General features: G+C 44.3%; 1 protein-coding gene across 3 annotated transcripts in view; it reads right to left on the bottom strand.

The window, feature by feature from the left end:
* The window catches only part of VSTM4 (V-set and transmembrane domain containing 4), an 83,803-nt gene that overhangs the window by 8,655 nt on the left and 47,807 nt on the right, over positions 1-27,341 (bottom strand). Inside the window, exons 6-8 of one of the 3 annotated variants that reach the window (XM_082854509.1) lie at positions 16,345-16,451; positions 14,900-14,961; positions 12,317-12,376 (exon numbers count right to left, since the gene is read on the bottom strand). In XM_082854509.1, the coding sequence (XP_082710635.1) occupies positions 12,317-12,376; positions 14,900-14,961; positions 16,345-16,451 (229 nt within the window). Of the gene's footprint in view, positions 1-6,832; positions 6,990-12,316; positions 12,377-14,899; positions 14,962-16,344; positions 16,452-27,341 lie in introns of all 3 variants that reach the window. The other 2 variants (XM_082854508.1, XM_082854510.1) reach the window with 2 other exon arrangements.

The following is a 27,341-nucleotide window of genomic DNA, read 5'->3' as shown; positions in this document are numbered from 1 at the left end:
GCTTGTGTGTCATGTGTCATTACTCCAGGGTAAACACCCAGGAAGGGGCTTGTTGGGTTGCATGAAAAGCACGTTGAACTTCAAAAGAAACTGTCATACTACCTGTCCGAAGCGTCTACACCGTTCTTCCCTCCCTCCAGCGATATCTGAGTTTTAATTGCTCTGTATACAGGACGGCACGTGGTGTTGCCCGTGTTTTTTACTTTAGCCATTCGAGTAGGTGCTAGTGATCCAGTAATTACTATTTCACTGTCCCCGAGGGACTCACCAATTCTAGACTTGCGCTCAAGTTCTCACTGACGGCTACTGAGCCAGAGTAAATTCCCACACAGCACGACATCCCCTCAGAAGAATTGGGGAAGGATTATCACACAGACCAGTTTTCTAATGCAGTGATGGAATCTTCTGGATGCCAGGCGTAACAGAGTATGCAAGTTTCAAAGTCTGAAACACCATGTCTCCCATCCGCTATCCTTCTGTTCTGCCAGTGAGGAGACGCTGCTACAGCAGACGACGGCCTCCAGGCTGGACCTCCCACTTCTCATTTAAGCCCCACTTACTCCCAGTTTTAGGGTGATGATTATGGGACATATATCTATGGGGAAGGATTTACTGGATAAAACTAGCACCAGAAAAGTCGACCCCCAAAAGGCAGAAGTTGTGTAACTCTTGGGAACACACCTCACTTCGAGCTCCTAACTGGAAGTTTCTTGAGTGTTTCATTTTGTAGGTGTGTTTCTGGGATTCAAGCCAAGAATGAACTTTCCTACTAGGAGAGAGAGAGATTTAACATTCTATGCAGACTCCTGCAAAACAACACTTTTTCACAGAGATCACAGTTGGACGTGCGAGTTGAATTAAATTGCAGGAATAAAAGAAAAATGCAATTGCAGCCACTGCAAGTTCTCCAATGTCAGAAGTTCAATTGGGTAATACCATTACCGCAGCAACAGATCAATAACTAGGACATGGGATGTTTATGCTAACGTCACCTTAGAGTTTAAAAATGTGATTGCAGTTCTACTGAGTTGCACGATCAGGAATCTATTTACCCAAGAGAGAATTACATATTATCCATATTATCAAGGGCAGACTTCCTCTTCCCCCTTTGAGATAAGTGCTCATTTTTTATTCAACAGAGGAGTACCTGCTAAAACAAACTCTCGCCTCCCAATATCCGTACACATGCAACTATGGCCACTGGGGTGAGGAATGCTGTGCATTCAGTGAAGCTCTATCTGATGGAGGGCCCTCAATGGATACCTGTAGGTCCCAACTCACGAAAGAAAACTGTTGTGGTCCTTATACGTCCTGTAAGAATCAACATGCCTTGGAAATGAACTTGACTTAATTTTGAGTTCCAAAGGTCTGCTGACTGTTTATGTTTATATGTTTATTTACATTTAAACATATTATAGAAAGAAAAAGTAGAGTTCCCTAGTATGCACATTAAATTAAAATAAAGAATCAAACTGAACAAACGAGACACCTTTCCAAGATAGAGATGTTAAACTGTGGTATGAAGGACACAATCCAGAAGTGACTTTGGGAGGCGACAGAGGATGGGGGTTGAGAAGTGGTCCTTCCGAGACAGAACTCAGGAAATGTCAACTAATCTTCACCAACTCAGTCAATCCTCACATACCAGCCCTGAGGTATGCGAGGTGGAGCCAACGGCCATGCCCACTTTACAGAGGGGCAAACAGGCTTTAAAAGGCAGATACATCACTCACAGTCCTGCAGCCATTGCTGGATGGGGTCTGGACTCAGAGCCAGGCAGGCCTGCCCAGAATCCACCCTCTGCTCATGGGCAGTGCCCCACACTTACAAGTACAGGGCCAGCCGCAGTGACTAAGGCTCTGGCGTGGACGCCTGGTACCCAGGTGAGCCAACCAGGCAGACAGCAGACCTTGAAATCCCAAGGGAGAAAAGAGTAACCTTCCAAAGACAAGGGGGAAGCTTCACTGGCACAAATCTCAGGAGAGTGTGTTTTCAGAACAGGTCTGCACTGCTCAGCGGGCAGGTGAGCTCCAGCTAAAGGGGAAGTGGGGCAAAGAGGGCTGCCCCGTGCTCATGAGAGGCCTGGCTTGGTGTGGAGGGACAGAGTACTTGAGGGTGCGGCTCCAAGAGCAGACACGTGGTGCTGACACTGACGAGAGGATGATGAAGGAGGAGGGAGTCCCTTCAGGTGATCACTTGTCTCACTCCACAGTCTCACCCACAAAGGACTCTTAACCTCCAAGGACGGAGCAAGTGTGCCTCTTACCAGCATGGGATGGAAGTGACAAGGGTGCAGGCTCTGCTTTGGCCAGACTGCGTGTGAGGTGGCAACAGACTCTTGATTAGAGGTGCCCATTGAACAGGTAGAAATGTGAAGCCAAGTGTCAATGGGGTAGGACTGGAAAATCCAGGGGAATTTTCCGAGGTACCCGCTGGAGCCACATGCCAGGTCTGCTCTCACTGTCTCCTTGGGGCTGAGGTCAGTGGTCCAATGGGACCTCTCCCTCAGAGCTGGGAGCTGGAAGCTGGAATCCAGCTGCATTCTCACAGCCAGCAGGCAGCTGTGACTGCTGACTTAGATGCATCTTGACCATCTGAGCCAGGACCCAGAGACCAGGACCCCTCGTTTCTGTGCACGGAGATAGAGGCACTCTCTGAGGCCCACTTCCTTTGTTGTTTCAGCCATCTATAAGCCTTGCAATTATATCTGCCTACCTCACACCCAGCTTCCCTTCCACATGGTTACTCGGTGACTAATGGCCAATAACCCAGTTCTCTCTAGGACTTTGGAAGGCTTAGAAAGGCTCTGTAACTCAGCAGAGAAGCCTTGGATGGAGATGAAGATTTTAAAGTCTTATCCAGGCGTGTTGGCACCTTGGATTGGATGAAGTCATTCGGAAATCATGAGCTGAGCAAATTCACATCATGCTCCTGAATCTGGAGAATTCAAAGGCTGTTTAGCAAAGTGCATTACCAGAATGAATCTGACATGACAGAAAGCCACATGCCCCTGGCTAATTGCTCTGAGGACGGACAGAAGTGACCAGCTTTAGAAAGTGCTGAAGCTTTGCACTGAAAGGCCTGAGGCATTACAAGTCATCAGACAGATGGATATCTCTAGATTTCACCAACATGTGTTTTGGAAGCTAAAATGTGATTATAGATAACGCTCTTGGGGAGGGTCCTGATACATGAAACTTTTCACAGTGGCACAGTGAGAGCTCCATGATCTAATACAGTCACGTATTTTCTCTTCCCCGTGGACCATAGATGTATGTTTTCCCAGCTGCCTTCCAAAATTACTTTTCCTGGCAGTATTATTCAAGAGAATGCTTATGCTTTGAAAAAGAAAGTGTTTGGTTACCTACCACATAGGAGTCCACTCTGAGAGTCTTCAATCTTGAACACTCTTGATCTTCTAATCAACTGCAATCTTTAACACTTTTCTAGATTCATTGGATTGGGCAAGGGTCTGTCTAGGGGTACTTAAGAGCATGGACTCTCGGAGACTGAAAGACTGCTATTTACTGGCTGTGTGACCTTAGGTAAGTTACTTAACCACTCTGTGCCTCTGTTTCCTCATCAGAGGCACGGGATTCATAAAGTGGGATTAATAATAGTACCGATCCCATGGGGTTATTTTGAGGATTAAATGCATTAATATATGTAATGTACTTAGAAAATTGCCTGGTAGCTCAACAGTAAATGCTACACGAGGGCTCAACTATGACTACAACTTTCATCATAGAAACGAACAAGTGTTGCTTTAACAATTTCCCTTTGAAATATTTAGAGGCAGAGAACTGAAGATATTCAGAGGTCATTTGGAAAACATCATGTACCAGATGCTGCTGGATGCCACTGGACCTCAGAAACCAAGGCAAAGAAATGGAAGGCTTGGGCTCAATAGCTAGCAAGCGACAGAGCCAGCGCAAGAGCTGGCCTATAACCACACCACTCAGGTCCATGGGAGTGGTGACTTTGTCAAACTTATCCATTGCTGCACCCAGTGGTGTGCAGGGAAATTGCCGAGCAACTGGCCCTCCAAGAAGAAAACTCTCTTTTGTAGCATTTGCTGATTTACATGTGTAAATCCTCCCGCAATGGCTGATTTCAAGATGCTGAAGAGATCTGTTTTCTCTAGTGGATAGGAGTGGGCTGGGGCACGCCATTGTTTATAACTTAGCTCCTAGGAAGATACCTGACCCAGGTGCTACCTGGCACACAGGAGTTACTCAATGCTCATTTTTAAATGAATGAGTGAATGAATGAATAAGACAAAATGAAAGAAAACCAGTCTGACACTCATTAAAAACTGTTCTGTGGATATCCTTGGTCCCAGGAATGTAGGGAGGGGATGCTCTCAGAAATCATGGGCAGAACCATGGGACTCATTTCTCTTTCAGCCTATCTAGGGTTTCCATGAGGACAGTCTACTGAGAAGTAGGCTGCCTGGGTTCTACTACTTGGAATCATATAAAATTTGCATATGGCTTTCAACTTTATGGTTTTAAAGATAGATGATAGATAGGTAGATGACAGATAGATAGACAGATAGATAGAAAGATATTCTACACTGGGGAGGGTATGAGGAATTGTTCACTCTCATCCTTTGTTGGTGGGAGAATAAAATAAGAAAACACTTTTGGAAGGTAATTGGGCAGAATCTATCAAAATTGAAAATGCAGATATACTTTCCCATCGTAATCCCATTTCTAAAAATCTATCCTATAGAAACACCATTAAGCAAATTTGTATTTGAAAGGATATTCACTAGAGCACTGATCCAAAGAGTTAGAAATTAGAGCTGGGACTGATTAAAGAAACAATGATGCCATAACACTTTGCAGTCATGAGAAGAATGGGGTAGATCTATATGTACTGATACAGAAATATGAGCCTGATACATTGTTAATGAGAAGACAATTCAATGTGTGAATGTTTTGTTTAGGATTGTTTTTAGGGAACACACAGAAATGGATTTGTCATAAGCCGTGGACAGGACCTACAATGACTGTGGGTCAACTGTATATACACTTTGGGAATATACACATATATATGGATTTAAGTTTACATGTACATAGAAAAATACTTAGAAGAATATAAGCCAATCTCCTAAAAGAAGCCACCTATTAGGAGGCCCAAGGAAGAATTTTACTTTCTGTTTTAACAAATAGAGATCCTGAATTGCCAGCCTTACTCCTGCACCCCACGCAGAATTACCATTACAGCTTTCATCATGAAAACCCATCCAGTAAAGTCAGGACAGAAAACACCCTCGACCCAGTGGCCTAGGACTTTACTGAGTGCTTTTGATGAGAGGCAGCAGACCCCAGAGTCCAGCGAGGAAGAAGAGGGACTGGGGGCCAAGTACCTGGTCAGATCCAGCTCTGCCAGGTCCATGGGAGTGGTGACTTTGTGGGAGGGGAGTTTGTGCTGGTCCTACTTCCCTATGCCTCCCCTGCCTCATCTATGAGATGGACACATTACAATGCATAGGTCAGAGTCATCCCAATGTCCATGTTGGTAAACACTGGGATAGTGCCTGCATGGGCAAGTGCCGTCAAAGGGAAGTGTGTGTACCATCACCATCATCACCTTCATCATCACCATCATCACCGTCATCACCATCATCACCTTCATCATCACCATCATCACCATCATCATCACCATCATCACCATCATCACCACCATCATCACCGTCATCACCATCATCACCACCACCATCATCATCGCCATCACAATCACCATCATCACCACAGCATTATGTTCTAGACACAATGTACAGGCAAGCATTAGGAGCAAATACAAAATAGTAGGAGGTATGCTAGCTTATTTGTTGGATTCATATGCAATATGGGCAATGGGCACATATGATTGAATTCATAGTTCGTATTCATCATCTTTCTATGCACACTGTAATCTTAATTCACAAGACTGTGTCTTATTGCATCACATGTACTTGTTGGAATTTATAAATTCAGCTTTAGGAACTTCTAATAATAAATGAGAATTGAATCTGGCTAGGGAAACAAAATCCCCTAAATGTACCATTAGTTTGTCATGAACTCAGAGTTTCACACAGAAATTTTCTTCCTGATATTCTGGATGCCCACCGTGATGTTACCAATAGGTTGATGATGTTTTTCTTTCTTTTCTTTTTTTCCAAAATGGTGCTTCATTTCTAGTATTCTCTATTTGAGACTGAAAAAGTCTTTTAAAAACAACTCTGGGGCTTCCCTGGTGGCGCAGTGGTTGAGAGTCCGCCTGCCGATGCAGGGGACACGGGTTCGTGCCCCGGTCCGGGAAGACCCCACATGCCGCGGAGCGGCTGGGCCCGTGAGCCATGGCCGCTGAGCCTGCGCGTCTGGAGCCTGTGCTCCGCAGCGGGAGAGGCCACAACAGTGAGAGGCCCGCGTACCGCAAAAAAAAAAAAAAAAAAATGAAGTTTTAAATGAAATAGGCTTTTAAAAAAAAAAAAATCAAATGTGAGCACAAATGATATTGTTCCAGGAGATTACAAAAATAAAATAGAGTGAAAAAGTTTTAAAAAAAAATTTCCCAGCAGTGCAATGATCCCAGCAATGAAGTGCTCAATAAAGGCAGCAAATCAGCTGAGCCAAGATGCAAAACAAGCTACCGCTCTGAAGGGACGTTCCCTGCAGACACACAGAGATGGCCCTGCCCCAGAGTGGGCCCAGGACCCCCGGGAGCAGGGTGGGCCTGTGCCACCAGCCAGGGTCACTCAGGGGACTGAACCCACTGGGCTTCCGGGCCTGCCTCCAGCCTGGACCATCCTCGGGCCCAGCTCACCCCTCTGCTGCCTGTTCACCTTTGTCAGGGGGCTCCAAGGCTCCTGTCCCCATAGCGCCTCGTACACCGCCTGTCCACACTGAGTGGGAGACTGCAACATGATGCAAAGGAATCTGTGACGCAGCAAGTTGGAGGAACACAGCTCCAAGGTGGTCAACTCCGAAATCACCTCCCTCCTGAAAGCACAAAGCCACACTACCCTTCTAGAACAGGGCAAGGCAGACTCCCTCTGCACCACTTCTAGAGGAGTCCTGTCATCTCCCAAAAGGGGGTTCCCAAGGAGTGCTTAAGGTGCTACCAGTCTTAAAAGACTCCTGAAAGTAATGGCTTCACCTGGCCCTTTGTTAATAGCATCAGAGCCTCAACCAACCTCCACTGGCCTGTGATGAAGCTGAGAAGCTTCCAGCCCTGTAGCTGTTTTTAGAGAGCGTGAAGCACAGAGGGGCCTCGGCACGGACCTCGTGGCCTGCGGGGAAGCGACAGCCCTGCATCAGGGCTGAGTCTCTAATATGAGATGTTCCCACTGCCACTTTGGGGAGGCCTGATCTCGCCTCCTTGGTGATCACATCCCACTTACGAAAGGCCCAGCCACCTGCCCTCCCCCGACTGAAGGAAGCCCATGAAACGAAATGACTTCTGTTTTCCCGACTCTCATCCCTTCCGAAGCCCGGGCATCTATTCTTTCCTCCAGTTGACATACATAACTCCCCGTGACAATAATGGGATGTGCATGTGTACCGAGGGGGGCATAGAATTTTTATCTCTGTAAAAATGGTACTAGCGTGGTACAAGCAAAGTTTTTGTTTTCTTCCCAAGGCTTTTACTTGGGGAGATATATTGTTCATGTGCTTGTGGGTTTTTCCTTCTTTTTAATTTTAAATCGAGATTATGAACATATTTTATGCAGGTTAATATATTCTTTTCATGCAAAATTTAACTGAAACCAGTGCTAGCACACTTAACGACAACAAGAGAAATTCTTCAGCTTATTATAAACATCCTTCAAGAAACCTGAAATGCGTGTCCTCTGGAAATAATTTTGCTGGGATTTGGGTTATTATTAAAATCCTCTCAGAATTCTATCACTGGTGTCTAATGTGCCTCAAAGCCCTTTTCTGCTACTGATCAGAGAAAAACTCTTTTTGGACTTGCAAGTACACTGTCGATAGTGAAAACTGAACTGGAAGAGGGGGCTGCTTTCCTGACACCAGCCAAACACTCAATAGGGCTGGCATCTCAGTCCTGGGCTGACCACTGGGTGCAAGGCCCACTCCTAAGACAGGTTCCCTTCAACTATGATGGAATGAACCTCGTCCCTCTGTTTTAAGTGCTCTGATCTTTCAGATTCCATGAGAGGAGGCAGGTTTACTGCAGACTTTAAACTCAAGGGAATCCCAGACAAGAAGGTCTTGGTCACACATTCCCTACGTGTCAGAATTCTCTACCTGTGACTGTGAGGGGTCCTAGGAGATCATAGGACAGGGCTACAACACAGCTGAGACGGGGATGAGCTATCCAGGAAAGGTTTACAGGAATGAAAGGGAGTCACAATACCCTTTAGAAGCAGATTCTCATGTTTAATTCTCTCTTTGTGGATAAATAAGAAAACCCACCATTCTCCTAAGTGGGCTGAACTGTCTCACTAAAATGTAAATACAACTGTCTCCAGAGGTGGCCGGGGATGACTCTGTCCCGCCAGCCATGACCTAACCAGAGCTGGCTACTGTTTTTTAAGTTACTTAGAGCTGCACTTCTTAAACTTTAATGTTCACCAGATTCATCTGGAACCTTACTGAATTGCAGATTCTAATTCAGTAAGTCTAGGGTGGGGCCTGAGCTTCCATGTTTCCAACAAGCTCCCAGGCAATGCCCAGGCTGCTGGTCCGTGGACCTCACGTTGAGCAGTGAGGACTTAGAGCTCCAATCTCAGATCTCTGCCCTCAATTGTTCATTCATTCCACACATAGTCTGCAGATCCCAGGTCACCCACTGGGGACAGAGTGATGGGCAGGTTGTCGATGACTTTAAAACTAATGCTAATCAAAATTTAAAACTTCTGGGCATCAAAGGACATAGCAACAAAGTGCAAAGGCAACCTACAGAATGGATGAAAATACTTGCAAATTGTATATCCAAAAGGGGTTAATATCCAGAATATATACAGAACTTCTATAAACACAACAACAAAAAACGAGCAATCTGATTTTAAAATGGGGGAAAGACTTGAATAGACATTTCTCCAAAGAAGATATACAAATGGCCAACAGGCACATGAAAAGATGCTCAACATCACTAATCATTACGGAAATGCAAATCAAAACCACAATGAGATACCATCTCACACCCATTAGGCTGGCTACTATATTAAAAAACAAAACAGAAAATAACAAGTGATGGTAAGGATATAGAGAAACAGAACCCTTGTGCACTGTTGGTGGGAATGCAAAATCATGCAGCCACTATGGAAAAGAGTATAGCAGTTCCTCAAAAAATTAAACAGAGAACTACCATGTGATCCAGGGATTCCACTTCTAGGTACATATCCAAAATATTTGAATGCAGGGACTCAAAGAGATATTTGTACATCCATATTCACAGCAGTATTATTCATTGGCTTGTCATTTTCACCTGGAGTCTGAGGGTCTGCTGGGAGTTGGCATGTGTGGTTGAGATGAGGGAGATGGAGCCTACAAAGCACCTAGCAGAGGGGTTGGCACACAGTAGGTGCTCAGTAAATGAGGGTTCTCGCTTTTTGCCAATGAGTCAGTGGAGGTGGCAGGCAGGTTGTTTCCTTGGGGTGAGTGTGTGTCAGTATCACTCTGGAAAGAGCGGCTGGGTGACTGAGGGGCTCTGTGGCCTGTGACCACTCCAGGAAGGATGCTTTTATGGATTTTGTGGCAAAATGCAACAATTACAGAATTAAACACCTAAACTGGTACCAGACCCCAAAGAAAAGATGTTGCCAAATTATTTTCTAAATTACCCACTAAGGCCTGTGTGAGTCGACAAGTAGCTATTGACTTTAGTTTCGGCTGCCATCAAGACTTATTGATGTGAGAGAGGAATATTGACCAAACTGAGACCAAGGTCAATGCTGGCCTCCTGGGAAAATAAATCTTAATATTAACCAAAAACTGCAGACGCGAGGCCTGGTATTTTTGACTCTAAACTGCTGGTCAGATAGAGGTCCACTCAAAGTCAGCTCTTTACTTCACTGTGTATTGTTATAGGTGCAAACTGGTCTCCAAATGGACTCATTTCTGGAAAATTTGGTATAAAAATTTCAAGCTTTTTCGTATCTTAAAAGATCAAAGGACAATTGGTATTTAAGAACTGTCATGGGTGATATTTCCACAAAACAAAGAATCCATTTTGAAGTGCAGATAAGTGCCCCAACTTACTTTCTGTGAAAATTAAGAATTTCCTATGTTGACTCTCCATCCAGAGGGGCATACCAGCTCAAACAAACAAAAACTCAACCGTAAAAACGTGCAATTAAGACCAGTTATTTTTGAAAATGCTGTTGAATCTACTTTGTTTATAAGTGGCCCCAAATTGCTTAAGGCAAACTGCTTTTATAGCTGTGGACTCAAAAAAGCTGTCCATTCAAGGCTGCTGACACTGCCCCATCTACTGGGTCAGCAGCACTGTCTTCATGGGAGATGAAACACTACCCCCTGTGGGTTGTAGGAACTCACTTTTCTGAAACAGAGTGTTTGTGTGTCCTCACAGGCAAATCTGGGAGTGGGGGGACTTATTGTGAGATGACATGCAAAATATGTCCATGTGGTCCATGACACGCAAAATGTGAATATGATGACATGCAAAAAGTGCTTTTTCTTATATATCCCTGAGATATATCAATGGAATGTCAATAAAGAGCGGTTTCTGTTGTTACCAGGGGTAAAAGATTGGATTAGAAACAAGAGGCCCTGAGCAACTTAGAACGTAAGATGGGGGAAATTTACAAAGTATAACCATTCTTGAGGTTGTTGATAAATATCAGGATTAAGAATAAAAGATCTGGAAAAGATACACACATACACACGCAGATGTGCAGTGATATGGACAGCTGGGAGAGAGTGAACTTACACTATCTGGGGAAACTGACCTCAACGGATGGGATGAAGGATACTCCAAGGAAAGCTGATAGTTTTAGCCTTTGTGTTCAGTTGAGTTTCCCAAAGTCTACTGAATGACCAGAAATCTATTAAAATCAGCAAAAACTCCGCTGCTACATTTGAGGACAAGACAGTGTAGTCAACAGAGCAGAACTGATAAGGAATTTTTGATGATATGAACCAGATGGAATCACACTGTATGAAAAGCCCTTCAGGACCCACAACTCATTGCAGGCAAAAGGAGGCTTTCTTTGGAAAACAGAGGAACCATCCTGGCTAGGAGAACAGCAGAAACCCGGGCACAGAATAGGAAGGTCAGGGGCAAGGCTGAGCCAGGAGAGGATGTCAGAATCATGCACAGAGATCCAGGTTCCACTCTGAGACAAGGCTTCAATTAAGCTGGTTAAAACCTTACACTCTGGCTTCAGAAGGACAAAGGTTCAAGTCCTGACTGCAGCCCACAAGCTGCATGACCTTGGGTTAGTCGTCCATCTGTCACCTTACTGACTCCGAGTCTCACTGTGCCCATCTATAAAAGCACAATGACAGAACCTACTCCACAAAGCTGGGGTGCAAAATCACACATCCCCATCCTGTTGGACACTGCTCTGGTGTGGAGAACACAGCAGTGACCAGAGCAGACAACCTCCCTGCCTTCATGGACCTTGCATTCTGAGAAGAGAAAGGCAGGTAATAGATACATGTACGTCAGGGTGCCTCTCATGGGGAGTTCCTTCAGAGGGTGGGTGGTGTTTTATACAGAGTTTCAGGAAGGCTTCTCCACTGAGTTGGTATTTGAATAGAGACCCTAGGGGGTGAGTAATAAGCCACAGACATAGCCTGGGAAGGACGGTCCAGGCATATAAGACAACAAAAGCCCTACCAGAACATGCTTGGTATGTTTAAGGACTAGCAAGGAAGACAGAATGATGGGAGGGGAATGAGAAAGGGGGACAGTGGTAAAAATGATGTCAAAGAGGTCATAGGGGCTAGATCATTATAGGGCTGCGCTGTCCAATATGGTAACCAATAGCCAAATGTGACTATTAAGCTCTTGAACTGTGGTTCTGAAATGAGATGTGCAGGAAGCATAACATACACACTGGATTTTGAAGGCTTAGCAGAACAATAAGCATTAAAATATTTCATTAATAACTTTTATACTGGTTATATGTTTAAATGATAATATTTTGATATACTGGGTTAAATAAGCCATACTATGAAAATTGGTTTCACCTGTTTGTTTTTACGTCTTTAATGTGGTTACCGGAAAATTTAAATTACATGTGGTTTGCATGATATAAGGCATTAGAGGCCACAGTAATGAGCCATTTATGCTGAGCAATATGGGAAGTAAACAGAAATGCACACAAAGTGCTTAGCATATTTCCCAGAACAGAGCGGAAAATGTTTAGGAAACTAGAATTCCATTCACAGACAAACTACTCAAATGTAAAGGCAAATATATTTAGGGGGGAAGACACTGGATTCAAGAAAAAGTAATAACAGAACGAATAAAAGTTAAGTTTAAATAATTGTTTGGAATGTAGTGATGACATATAATGAAACTGGCAAGTAGCGATTATGGAAATATGAAACATAAAGTTAAATAAAAAAGAATCTGACAAAAAAGAATGACAGATAAAATTGGATCCGTTCCTAAATTCCAAATGGATCAGAGAAAAACAGGCAAAAAAAAAAAAAGGAAACCATGTAAGTATTTCACTGTAGCCATCCTGGTAGATGGGAACTGGTTTTCTGCTTCTAACCTCCATTCCATGACACCAATGAGATTAAATACTTTTCATGTGCTGACTGGCTATCTGTATGTCTTCTCTGGTGAAGCACATGTTTAAGACTTCTGCCTATTTTTTTGTAGTGTTGCCTTTTTCTTTTTTATTGATTTGTAGGTGTTCACAAATGCTAGGTAAGGATCCTTCACCAAATATACACGTGGCAGGTACACTCTCCCCATAGGTGGCTTCCCTTTTCAATCTTGTACTGATATCTTTCATCAGAATAGACCTTCTAAATTTTAATGTAATCCGAAGTTTTCGATCTTTTCCTTTATAGCTCATACATTACACGTCTTGTTTAAAAATCTTTGCTTGCCCTGACCTTATGTAGATAAGCTAATTTTAGGAAGTTTTATTTTTACCTTTCTTACTTAAGTGTATGGACCTTCTCTAATTAATCTGTGTGTGTGTGGTGTGAAGTCCAGTTTATGGATCATTGTTTTTCATGTGGAGATCCTACAGACCCATCACTGTATACTAAAAATATAACCCTTTCTTCACTGCACTGCAATATCACGTTTGTCATAAAATCAAGTGACAATACATATGTAGGTGTGTTTGGGGCTCTTTATTATGTTCCTTTGGTTTATTTGTCTATTCTTGTGCTAATACCATTACTTACTATACAGCTTAATTACTATGGCTTTAATATAAATCTTGTGAATTGGTATATAAATTCTTCACTTTGTTCTTTTCCTTCAAGATTATCTTGGCCCTCTGCAAGGCCAAGATAATCTTATTATCTTACATACACATTTTAGAATTGGTTTGCCAGTTTCTCTGCCTCTCTCTCCCTTTCTCTCTTTCACACACAAATACACAGCTGCTGAACAAAACTGGCAACAAAATAAATAACAATACGATTACAAACTTAAAAGAAATGAAATCTTCATGCATCCATACTGATATAAAGAAATTAGTGAATAAGTCAATGAGGAAAGGGATCCAGCTCTTCCTTACAGAAGAATTTCAAGTAGTAAATGGAGATGGATTGAGGAAAACAGAAAATCACCATCGGTTCACCATAGTAATAAGTGCTGCAAGCAAAATCCATGGATGAATGCTAAAATGAGTAGACGAAAGTTCAAGGAAAAAAGGCTATTTGCACAGGCTTAATACCTATTAATTACTGTGGTGGTCTTCATATGTGTCCACAGTCTCTGAGACCCCTCCCTGAATTCAGGAGATGCAGCTTCACTCTCCTCCCCTTGAGTGTGACCTGGACTTAACGACTGGCTTCTAACAAATAAAGTATGGAAAGGGAAAAATAGTGACTTTATACTGAAGGAACCTGGTAGACCCACCTTCACCAGGTGGTCACGGTCAACATCATAGCACGTCCGCTCCATGGGACACTATGAGAAAGGCATATCTCCTCTGTGTTGTTCTTCCCTCAAATCCATAACCTCATTTCTAATCATCAGAAAACCTCAGAGAAACCCAAATCAAGAGACATTGTAAAAAATGCAGCTACTACTCTTTAAAAGTGTCAAGGCTGTAGAAGCAGACAGACGGAGGCGCTGGCCCTGATTGGAGGAGACTAAGGAGACAAGACCACGAAATGCGACGTGACGGCCTGGATGGGATCCTGCAGCAGAAAAAGAACATTCGTGGAAAAACTGCTGAAACCTGATCCAAGTCTGGAGTGCAGTTAATGGTAATGTGCTGATGGTAACTTCTTAGTTTTGACAAATACACCATGGCTATGTGAGAAGTTAACCTTAGGAGAAGCTGGGCGAAGGGTAGACGGGAACTCTCTGTACCATCTTTCTCACTCTTTCGTAAAACTGAAGTTGTTTCAAAATTAAAAGTATAACATGTTTTCTGGAAAGTTCTTCAGCAGTCTCTTCAGAGTGTTTATCAAGACAAGTTTATACAAGCTGGTCCACTTTCTATTTTATACCTTTCTGAGTGCGATTTTTTCCCTTCTTTTCAAAAAAGGAGCATTGATAATGAAAAGTAATTCCATTTGGATTTTTAAAAAGCCACTCTGTGGGAACTAGCCGTGGAGAAAAGCTGACTCAAAAGCCGACCCGAGAAGAGAGAACGCCTTTGCTTGGGAACAAAGCCCCAAGAACGCGGAGCATGTTTTCAGTCGATAAAGGTACTCATTGGACCAGCGTTGCGTTTAGGGCTTGAAGGGACAACACAGAGACTGTGGTTACTCACCAGGGCGACTTTCCTTTGTGGCTTCAGCAGCTTCGGTTTATGGAACGGGGCAGCGATGGGAACTGTGGAAGCACATCAAAGGTTTAGTTTGCAGTTCCTCCCAGGACTCTTAAAACCCACATATCACGAGCACCACGGACAGAGAGCCTCGGACATAGGGCCACTTCCTGTCCTCGTGGAGGAACTCTAGTTTCTGATCCAGGTAACAGCTGGACTGGTGCCCCTCGGGGGAGGGTGATCCTCTCCTAACCTTTGGATACGTCATCCTCTCCTCTCAACAAGGTCAACAAAACCACAGCATAAAACACCGCCAGCTACAAAGAGGTCAGATGTGCAGGTGAGAACCCGGTGCACTTGGTAAAGGCTGAGGCTGGGACCTTCCCTGGGGCTTCCTCCTAGTTGCATGCTAACGCTGACAGCGGTGACCTTTGACCCTCACAGCTGCCCTGGGAGGTCAGCAGGGAGGGTCTTATTGTCCCCATCTAACAGAGGAGGAAACCGAGGCTCTTCTTCTAACATCATGTAACTACCTAGTATTTAGATGAATTGGGACTTGAACTCAAAGCCAGGCTCAACCACGTGGCTCTCTGAGTCTCATTTTCTTCTTTTGTAAAGTAGGGCACCATCTATGCTGACTGAATGAGGTGATACAGCAGTACAATGCCTGGCGCAGAGCAGGGACAGCTCCCTTCCCTCCCCAGATCCACAAGTGTCATGCCTCGCAGGACGCTCACGCCTCCCAGCCCCTTCTGTCCACCCAGTGTACGTACAGTCTCAGCACCACTGCCTTCCACCACAGGGCGCAAAGGGTGCCCAGGGGCCATCCTGGGAAGCCCCAGTTGAGGGATAAAATGGATCCTGTCTTGTTCTTATTCACCTGGGCAACCCTTGTATTCCTAACTGTATATCAAATCCTTTGATGTATGACCTTCTCCTAAATTGGCCAGTTATTTTAGGAACGATTTATAAACAGTTTTACTTCTCACCTCAGGAAATGTCCATCTTCCTCATTTATGTTGCTCTAAGTCGTAATTGGAATCAAGTAATAACCCTCATTTTAATCCCCAGAACAAATCCAAAATAAATTACACACCTGGTTTTTATCTTTAGGAAAATCATAGAGCCTTCTTTCCCTTGAATGAACCAAGAGGATGCTGACACCCCCTTGGTCCACCCTGCTATGTGCAGAGAATATTAGTACTTCAAAGGGAAATACACTGTGGAATAGCCTGTAGAGGTTGACCCCCGCTAAAGCCATGCGCGTCCAATGGCAATGCCCCCAGCCCACCTCAGGGACGGGGCTCAGTTATGACCAGAATCTAGGTGGGGTTCTCCAGACCATATAATCAGGGATGTCACATCCTCCACCTGCCTACTCTCCTGTCCTGATCTCATATCAGACCCCAGGTGCTCTCCACATGGATGACTGCTGGCTGGCTTCCTACCTTTGGCAGGGACTGCGGGAGGAACGTCAGCTTTTTCCTTCCGCCTCTTGCCCTTCTTGGGCTGCAGTGGGACCAAGCTGGTCACGCTGGTGACAGTCTCCCCTGAGCTGGAGAAGAAAAAGGTCCTGGTGAAGGCAAAGGCAGGCTTGTTCCGGGGAAAGGAAAAGGAAGCAACAGTCTCCGGGTACCCCATGTACCTGTGTGTAAGGTAGGGTACTCTTAGAGCCGGCCTGGGATCACTCTGTGCCTAGCTCCAGGATGTCTGGACGTCTGGTACTGACCCTTGGCTAAGAATGATGAGTTGAGCTAGTTAGGGATTCGTAACGTGCTGTGTAAAGTTCTAAAATCTCTGGAGAGACCCAGGGCTGGCTTGCCTACATTGTTTTGGGATGTATAGATTGTTTGTATAGACTGTTTACACCTGGTTAATGGGTTTACACAGTCTGCCTTGGTTACATCACCAGTAGGATATTAAGATATCACTAAAAACTTCTCCTTGAGCTCCCCTAAAAGCAACGTTCCTCGCACACATCTTTGTGGCTCACAATCCAGAGACAGAGCAGCACCTGTGCAAGTGAGAAGGGACCCTGGCGAGTTGCAGCTGGGAGTCCCTAGGGCGCCCCATGATTGTTCACACTTTCTCCTCCTGCTGTATGTACCTTCACCTTTAAGGTAAAGACTGAGTTAGACCTCAGGAGTGTCGTGAGTGTTTTCAATTATCTGGGGGGTTACCTGTGTAATCACTGTAGTATCAGATTCTATGTGTTACAGTTATAACCCAAAGTAATAGGTAAGCCTTACATTACAGGTAACAAAACCAAGATTCAAAGATGCTAAGTGACTTGCTCTAAGTGACACTGTTTGTAAGCAGACAACACGAAAGCTGCAAACCCAGACTGGCCTGATGTGAAACCTGTTCTCCTTGCTACCTGTGGGGTGGAGTCCAAGCACTTCCTTGAATGGCCATCGTCTTATTTCAAATGCACCCTATGGCTCCAGCAACCCAGAGGGCAGCCTCTTTTAGAATCTCTCGTCCTCAGGCACATATTCCAGCCAGGTAGGTACAGTTACCAAGAGAGGCTTGGTAACTCCCTTGATCTCCCTAATACAAAGGATTTCTAGAAATCCATAAGATATGACCTAACAGTCAAAATGAATGAAGGTGGTAAACAGTTTTCACACAAGAGGAAAGGCTCGTACCTAGGAAAACATGCTAAAACTTCCTCAAGAAAGAGAAAGCCAAATTAAAATGTACTGCACTTTCTTTCTGCACATATCAGAATGGCAACAACCAAACTTAAGGCAAAGCACTCTTTTGGCAAGGGTGTGAGGAATCAGGCACTCAGAAGTATTGCTGGTACAAGTGTAAACCCTTCCTGATGGAGGGTAATTCGGCAATCAGGATCACAGGCGCTATCAGAATTACAGAGGCTTATACTCTGTGACCCGGCAATTTCACTTCTGGGAATTTATTCTGTAGATATCCTTGCATGGGTATGAAATGTACATATAAGTCATTATAGTCCTGTTGGTAATAGCAATAGATTAGAAACAACCCAACTGTCCATCAGCGAGGGACTGGTTAAGGAAATTATGGTGAATCCACAAATCCACACACGGGGTCCTTTGTAACTGTAATGAGGGATGAGGAAGCTATTTATACAGGGATAAGAAAAGACACATTGTTAAGTGAAAAAGCTAGGTGTTGGACAATGTGTAAAATGTGTCATTTCTTTTGTATAAAAATACAGAAAAATAATATATATTAGTATTTATGTACACAAATAGAGAAACTTTGGAAATATTCACAAGAATTTAAAAATAGTGGTTCCTTAAAACGGGGGTGCTGAGGAAATAAACAGAAGGAAGACTGGACAAGGAGAATTATTTATTATTATTATTACATATTACATAATATAATAATAATAATACAATTAATAATTATATTATATAACAAATATATTATTATATAATATAATAATATGAATTATTATTACATATATTTTTTAATTCATTATTTAACTTTAAATTTTAATTATTAAATCATGTGACTGTATAATCTTTGAAAAGCAGTAAATTAAACACTAATAAATATTTACATATATTTAATAAAAGAAAACAGACTATTCTAATATAGTCCTGGAGTTTTAAAAATAAACAAAGACTGAGTCACGTTGTGGGGAAATTTCCAAGAATACAGTTCACACTGAGAGTCCCCAAAGATAGCTTATTTTTATTGGGAACAGAAATTCTAACTGGCCATGGCTTTAGCGTACAGGGTCAACTGTGTAAATTTACAAATAGCCAAAAGGGATGTGTGTTTACAAAACTCTGGCCACAAAGAGAAAACAAGGGATCAGAAACCCTCAGAACTGTTTAAATACACAACCACACATACAGCTTCATTTCCTAGCTTTTTAAACTCTTGAAATGTTTATTTTTTCTTTCCATTATAAATTAATGCACGTCCATGTTTTAAAATGGTAATTACAAGCATGGAGACGAAAGAAAATAAGTCTATCATAACCAAAACATGATCTTCATAAATATTTCCAGCCTTTTTCCTCTTCCTTGTTTTATTTTTTTAAAAAGACTTTATTTTTTAGAGCAGTTCTATGTTTACAAAAAAATTGAGCAAAAGATACAGAGATTTTCCATAGACCCCTGACCACCCCCACTATGAACATCCCCACCAGAGTGGTACATTTGTTTTAATTGATGAAACTACCTTGACACACATCATCACCCAAAGTCCACAGTTTACATTAGGGTTCACTCTTGGTGTTGTACATTTTATGGGTTTGGACAAATTTATAATGTAGCCATTACTGTAGTATCATACAGAATAGCTTGCATGCCCTAAAATTCCTCTGTGCTCTTCCTGTTCATCCCTCCCTCCCCCACCTCTGGCAACCACTGATCTATTAACCGTCTCCACAGCTTTGCCTTTTCCAGAATGTCACATATAGTTTGAATCATACAGTATGGGGCCTTTTCAGATTGGCTTCATTAACTTAGAAATATGCATTGAAGTTTTCTCCATGTCTTTTCATAGCTTGATAGCTCATTTCTTTTTAATGTTGAATAATATTCCATTGTCTGGATGTACCAGGGTTTATTTATTCATTCATCTACTGAAGGACATCTTTTTTGCTCCCAAGTTTTGGAGATGATGACTAAAGCTGCTGTCAACATCCACGTGCAGGCTTTTTGGGGACATAAGTTTCAACTCTTCCTTGGTTCTTATACATTGTCTTTTTAAAAATAATATTGGGGCTTCCCTGGTGGCGCAGTGGTTGAGAGTCCGCCTGCCGATGCAGGGGACGCGGGTTCGTGCCCCGGTCCGGGAAGATCCCACATGCCGCGGAACGGCTGGACCCGTGAGCCACGGCCGCTGAGCCTGTGCGTCCGGAGCCTGTGCTCCGCAATGGGAGAGGCCACAACAGTGAGAGGCCCGCGTACCGCAAAAAAATAAAATAATAATAATAATATTGTATTACAATTTTGCATCCTTCTTTTTACTTAATCTACACTTTCCATATTGTCAAATCCTCCCACTATTCCAGTGAGAAGACATGCCCATAGTTTACTTAGCCTTCCCCTGACATCTAAACTTCTAATTTGGTTCCCAGTTTGATATACAAATAACATTGCTATAAATATATTTGTGCATAATGGTTTTCCATTCTTAGACTTTTGTTTTTGGATTCTTATACCTGGAAATACTAGTTCACAGAGGAGGACCATTTTAAAGGTTATTCAATACCCACTGTCAAAAAAAAAAAAAAAAATACCCACTGTCAAAATGATTTCCGACAAGTTAGTACTACTTTATAGCCTCTTGGTCAATGGATGAGGGCATTTATCTTTTCATCCTTTTTAACATCAGATTTATCAGTTTAAAAAATTTCTCACTTAATGAAGAAAAGTGTGATATCTCCTTTTACTTGCATTTCTTTGCTTGCTAGGAGGAACATTTCCCGTGTTTGTCTGTGTTTCCTTATTTATGAATGATGTATGGACACCTTCTGCTATTATTTATTAGGATTGTGAGTCATTCTTATAGATTTGTTTGCATCTTTGACATCAACCTGACATGCTTATTGCAAACATTTCCCTACTTTTGAATTTTGGCTTTTTGTTAAATGCATGGTCATTTGTTTTTGCTAAAATCGTTTGATAGTTTCTTTTTGTCTATTGCCTCTGAGTTGGGATTATCTTCCCCAGTTGCACCTCACACCCCGCAAAATCAAATAATATTTCCCCTTCCTCTTCTCTTTTCTTGGCTTTAATTCTTTAGCTCTTTAATATAAAATGAAAATTTTGAGACATCATAAACGTAGGCCATTATGCCCAGGGCTTTCAGTAAGCTGAAAAAAGATCTGCTTTGTCATCACCATTCTCCTTGAAAACAGTAAAACTGCACTAAACTAAATTTAGTTCTACTTCATACCTCAATCATGAGCACTCAGATACAATGAGTCACCACAATGACATACGATAGACAGTGATTCCCTCAGAATCTTACGTCTCGCGTTGAGCCAGCAGGGCTGGTAGGAATTTTTGACAAAGTCTGTCTTATGATTCACTTACGAGAAAAGTTATTCTACATCTTGGGTTGCAACAGGACTGTATTTTGTGTCTGACACAAGGGAGTGGGCATTGCTGGAGCCAGTCAAACCAAGGAAGATAGAAAATAGGCCGGAAACTCCAGCTAAATTAGAGAGCTGTGTGATCGGAAAGAAGTGCTATTTGTGGGGAACAGGGCTGTTTTTCTGGCTCCAACAAGGGTGGGGCAGGAGGCGCACATGTGGGACCCTTGTTGTGACATGTACAAAGTTCCGGCCTGGCCGCTTCTCACAGGAGTCTCTGTCCCACAAAGACTGGGCACCTCTGCTCCGTGGCACGTAGTGGCTGGATCTAGCAAACGGGCACTGGACAGGGGGCAGAAAGCCTGCACTAAATCTGCTTCCACTCTGACTAGAGAGGTGATACAGGACAAGTCACTCACTTCCCTGGGCCGCATCCCCCAACCTGTAAGATGGGAAGATGTACCCTTGCTATCTATCCCACTGGGTCATAGTTAAGGTCAGATAAGAAAGCTCAGCCTCAATTAGATGGGGCATGAAATGGCTAAACAGCATGGATCCTAATCTCCAGCGTGTAGATGCAGTAGGGGGGTAGGGGCATGTCATGGTGTTACCCAGGGAAAACAATTTTTTTACTTAGGTATCTCATGATGCCATGTCTTGGCCCTGAGGGGAAGCACTTCAACTTAAACTTCAACTTAAACCTTGATCAGAAAATCTTTCTGCCGAGGGAGCACAGTGCACCCTCCTAGAGCCACAGACGTAGCAGTGCCGTACAAGTGCCAAGCAGGACAGAGCAGGCGAGCTGGGCGTAGAGAAAGGCTGAACCCTGAGCAATGAGTGGCCACTCCAGGACACTAGGTAAAGCAGGCAACCTGGCTTTTACCAGGCACTGAACAAATTGTGAGCAATCGTATTTTGCAGAAGCCAAAGTTAATAAGAGCTATGTCTGTCTACCCTATGCAAAGCACTGTGAAAAGTGCCTGATATCCATAATCTCTGACCCGCCCAGATGGGGAAATTAAGCCTCAGAGAGGTCCAGGCAGGAGATCTGGGATCTGATCCGGGTGGACCTGCCTCCTTGGCCCTGAAGCTAGGACTCTGAGCCCAGCCCAGACAACAGAGAACAAGAGAACTAGGGAAGGAAGAAGGCCAATCAAGCCAGATCTACAATGGCTGCTCTAGGCTTAAGCCAGCTCCCCAAAAAGGTACCGGAAGGCGACATCAGCATTCCACTGCACTTTCAGTCTATACTAGATCCAGGACTGTTACAGCTGCTCGAAGCCCTGCCCTGGTGGGAGGAAGAGGGGCCATCCTGAATGCTAGGGTCCTGGAGGCAGGAGCAGTGACTGGTGCCCAAGACCAAGGGCCATCCTGGCCCAAGATTGGGCAGAGAAGGAGGGGAGCACATGCCTGTCCCTGGGATTGTCTGAAATAAACAGTATCAGCGGCCCAAAGGGAGGTGGGTGTGGCCAGGCCAGCCACGTGGAAATTCTGTGCCTCTACAACGAAGTGTGTCTGGGAGCAGAAAAAAAAACAATAGTATAAACTGAGATGACCCCACCAAGGAACATTCTTAAAATGAAGAACCAAACACCCAGGCACACCTTGCTTTCATAAGTGAATGTGAGCTCAACGCGCCCTCATACCGAACCACACAGCGCCTGTGCATAAGGAGTGCCACCCCTCCATCAAATAGCTGCCTCACTGGGACACACCAGAGGAGCAGTTAACCGTTCCCACCGAGGAGCATTCAGACACCCAGCCTTCATCCCCCAGGTGCCTGGTGTTTCCCTGGATCCAGGACAAGCTTTGTGCCTCCACATATGAACTATGACCCCTTGGGGTCTGTTCAACCCCGTTTCCGGCTGAATGAGCAGAGGATCCTCATCCTGGCAGAAAGCTGTCCGTCACATGCTGCAGAGGGATTCAGTGTGGCCTGAACTGGGATGGCTGGGATGCCAAGTGTGGTCTGTCGGGCAAAAGATCCCGACCCAGAAGGCCCTCCACGAGCAGGGCTGAGGAAGATGTGCCAATCTGGCCCTGCCAGCATCCTTCTGGGCCTGCCCTCCCTGAACCCTTCCCGCTCCCACACCAGCTTTGAAAGTCAGTGTTTCCGTTGATTCATTTTACCTTCCGAAGTGTCCATGTGCTTCCTTTCCTCCAGCCTGCACACCTCAGTTCAGACCGTGAGAACTCACCAGGACCCCCAGAGGGCTTCCTCAGTTCCTCTCCGAGCAGCTCCAGGCTGCCTTTCCAAGACTGCCCGCAACACGCTCATCGCCCTATAACCTTGTACCTTGCAATGTCAAGTGTGGAATCTTGCAGGAGGAACGCAGGTCTCAACAACTATGTTAGCATCTCACTGTCATTTACAACGACAGGTCCCCCGCCCAAGGTAGCTGCCATTGATAAAGGCCAAGGACTAGTGCAAATAGGGCGAATTTCCTGACATCTTGCTCTAGGCTTTTGAAAGTGCTCCACGGGCTTTCCTTGCCACACGAGGTCAAACAACAGCACGTGCCGAGGAGCTGCGTACAAGTTACAGAACTTCACTTTCAAGGCAGACGAATGGTGCCTCCCTTGAGATGACTCTTTCTCATAAATGAGTAACACGTGTCAGGCACGTAGAACTGCATCTGGTACGTTGTGTCACCTATGACTATCTTACCAGCATTATGATCATCATTATTATGGAATCTGCTGTCCGAGTTCTTGAATGGGGACTGGACGGACATGGCAGGGTTCTCAGAAACCTGTGCCAGAGCGGGCGCACCTCGAAAGGACCTGCAGACCCCGGGGGTCCTGACGCATTACTTTCTGCTGCTTTCATCCTATGTATGGCATTTTGGGAAGAGCACCAGGATAAAAGCTGTTCCTTCGTGAGGCAGTTGCCAAGGCACCTACCTCCCTGTCCACAGCCTCCCCATGGCCTTTCATCATAAACGGTTTACATCACCTCAGAGGTTCTGCCGGGCCTCACCGTGAGAGCTCGTCCTTCCTGGTCCCTGCCAGTTTCACAGAGTCTGCACAAAGGCTTGGAGGTGGTTTAGTCTGTAAGTTTGAAATCTCTGAACACTAGCTGGTAAGGTCAGGAGGTGCTTCCTTAATATTGGGTGGGCCAAAAAGTGCCTTCAGTTTTGTAAGTAAAAATAAAAGACACATTTTTCATTTTCACCAAGAACTTTAGTGAAAAACGTATTCACCCTTTTGTTCCACTACCTTCTGCCATTTTTCAGGCAAATTCATAATTCCATCTTCCCAAAACTTTTTTTTTCTTAACATCCTTATTGGAGTGTAATTGCTTTACAGTGTTGTGTTAATTTCTGCTGTATAACAGAGTGAATCAGCTGTACGTATACATATATCCCCATATCCCCTCCCTCTTGTGCTTCCCTCCCACCCTCCCTATCCCACCCCTCTAGGTGGTCACAAAGCACCGAGCTGATCTCCCTGTGCTATGCGGCTGCTTCCCACTAGCTAGCTATTTTACATTTGGTAGTATATGTATGTCCATGCCACTCTCTCACTTTGTCCCAGCTTACCCTTCCCCCTCCCCGGGCCCTCAAGTCCATTCTCTACATCTGCATCTTTATTCCTGTTCTGCCCCTAGGTTCATCAGAACTTTTTTTTTTTTTTAGATTCCATATATATATGTGTGTTAGCATACGGTATTTGTTTTTCTCTTTCTGACTTACTTCACTCCGTATGACAGACTCTAGGTCCATCCACCTCACTACAAATAACTCAATTTCATTTCTTTTTATGGCTGAGTAATATTCCATTGTATATATGTGCCACATCTTCTTTATCCATTCATCTGTAGATGGACACTTAGGTTGCTTCCATGTCCTGGCTATTGTAAATAGTGCTGCAATGAACATTGTGGTACATGTCTCTTTTTGAATTATGGTTTTCTCAAAACTTTTTATCTTTCTGAGCAAAAAACTGTCCCAGGTGCCTTTTACAGTCTTCCAGGGAATTGAAATTTTTTCCATTAAGATAATTTTGTAAAGTAAATAGAAATCCGAAGGTGCAATGTCTGGTGAATACAGCAGATGAATCAGAACTTCCCAGCCAAGCTGTAACAGTTTTTGCCTGGTCACCAAAGAAACATGCAGTCTTGCATTATCCTGACGGAAGATTATGCGTTTTCTGTTGACTAATTCTGGTTGCTTTTCGTCGAGTGCCACTTTCAGTTGGTCTAATTGGGAGCAGTCCTTGTTGGAAACAATCGTTTGGTTTTCTGGAAGGAGCTCATAATCGAGGACTCCCTTCCAATCCCACCATATACACAACATCACCTTCTTTGGATGAAGACCGGCCTTTGGTGTGGTTGGCAGTGGTTCATTTCGCTTGCCCCATGATCTCATCGGTTCCACCTTGTTGTACAGCATCCACTTTTCATTGCCTGTTACAAACTGTTTTAAAAACAGAACGTTTTCATGATGTTTCATTGGAGAATCGCATGTGGAAATATGGTCAGGAAGGTTTTTTTCCCTTAACTTACGTGGAACCCAAACATCAAAGCGATTCACATAACCCAGCTGGTGTAAATGATTTTCAACCCTTGATTTGGATATTTTGAGTACGTCGGCTGTCTCCCACGTGGTATAATGTTGATTGTTCTTAATTATTGTTTTGATTTGATCGCTATCAACTGGTCTACCTGACCATGGAGCATCGTCCAGTGAGAAATCTCCTGCACGAAACTTCGCAAACCACTTTTGACATGTTCGATCAGTCACAGCACCTTCTCCATACACTGCACAAATCTTTTTGTGCATTTCGGTTGCGTTCTTACCTTTCTTGAAATAATAAAGTGTAATATGCCAAAAATGTTGCTTTTTTTCTTCCAACTTCAATATTAAAAAGGCTACACAAAAATCCACCAATTTTGATATCTTTTTTTAAATGCATGCTGATACGACAGCTGTCACATACGATCTAACAAAATTGTTTCAAATGAAGTTAAAGACAACTAAGTGCTACTAGTGCCATCTTACGGAAAAAACCGAACGAACCTTTTGGGCCACCCAAAATTTAGCAGTTCTATGTAGTGTTGGTCTTAGGTCATAAGAATAAAAGCAAGGAGAGGTCCCTGGGATTACCTGCTCAGCATCCACTCCCTGCCCCCTAGGGCTGAAGGCACATGTTTGGGCGGCACTGACCCCCACCCCCTGCTCGGCACAGTTTTATCCTCTGGCCTTAGTGCTTGGTTCAGGTTGGTCCCATAACAGTGAGTTCAGTTGTGTTTGTTCATTAGGAAGCAAGAAGACTCCTTCATGAGGCCAGGGGTGAAAGCTGTGCTGCCACCGTTCCCTTCCCAAGGGGAGCTGGCCTGGCCTGAGGACACATCAAAGCCTGGAGGCAGCACTGCCCAGAGAAGGGCTGGGAGCAGAAGCCACTGCCCTAAGGACCCTGTGCCCCCGGAGCAAAGCCCACCCACTGCAGCATCTCCGGTCAGGTGAGCCAGCCAAGTCCCTTCCTGGGTAAGACCATCTGAGCTGGCTTTTCTGTTACCTGGAATCAAAAGGTCCGTAAATAGGAGAGAGGGCTAGCTCTTCATCTAAGAGTTGGCAGTTTTATTCATGTTCTTAATCTGGGGAGAGTAATTTGTACCTTGCAGGGTTTTTATGAGGATCAGAAGTAAATCCCAGAAAGTGTTCAGCTGCAGAGGTACACGGGCACTCCCTGAGTAACCATGAGGAATTAGTCCACAGCCGGTATTATCTCACTGAATCCTCACAACGACCCTGAGCCACAGGGACAGAGGCAGGTTTGTGCCCATTTTGTGGAGGGTGAAATATTCCCAGAGAAGCTGAGTGACTGGCACAAGCTGCTGAGTGGCACAGCTCAAACTGACACTAAAACCAGGTAGATGTTTGTCACGTTATTCCAGGAATAACAACCGGGTCCCATCACACAGGCCTGTCCTCCTCATGCCTGCCTCTGCCTAGGGCTCTGGAAGGAGGGAGCTGAGCCTGAGCCCTGGGGTGGGGCGAGGATAAGACTGCACAGCAGTGATGTCAGGGATGCAGGAGGAAGGTCAGGAGACACACGCCCAAGTCTGCTATCCCTGCCCTCACCCCCTTGCTTGCCCAGCTGCATGCGGACAGAGGCTCAGACACCCACAAATCGATGCCTATGACCAGAGGGATGCACTTTTCAAAGTCAAGGGATGCAGGGAAGCTGCAGCCACCCCCAGCATTGATAGCCAAACCCTTCCCGCTTCTCCTTCCACTGCCTTAACATTTCTGCAGCATCTACTCCTTGTTCATTTGTGTGAATGCCAACACCAAAGCTCTCACACTCAGATCCAAGCTTCCCAGCACACCTATGCTAATGTGTGAGCCCTGGAGCCGGGTGGCCTGGGCTGGCAGCCCTCGCTGTTCCTCCTCTCACTGG

Source organism: Leucopleurus acutus, assembly GCF_964270905.1.
Source record: "Leucopleurus acutus genome assembly, chromosome: 14".
In the NCBI taxonomy this organism is placed as follows: Eukaryota; Metazoa; Chordata; class Mammalia; order Artiodactyla; family Delphinidae; genus Leucopleurus; species Leucopleurus acutus.
This window is presented reverse-complemented; position numbering and strand designations above follow the sequence as displayed.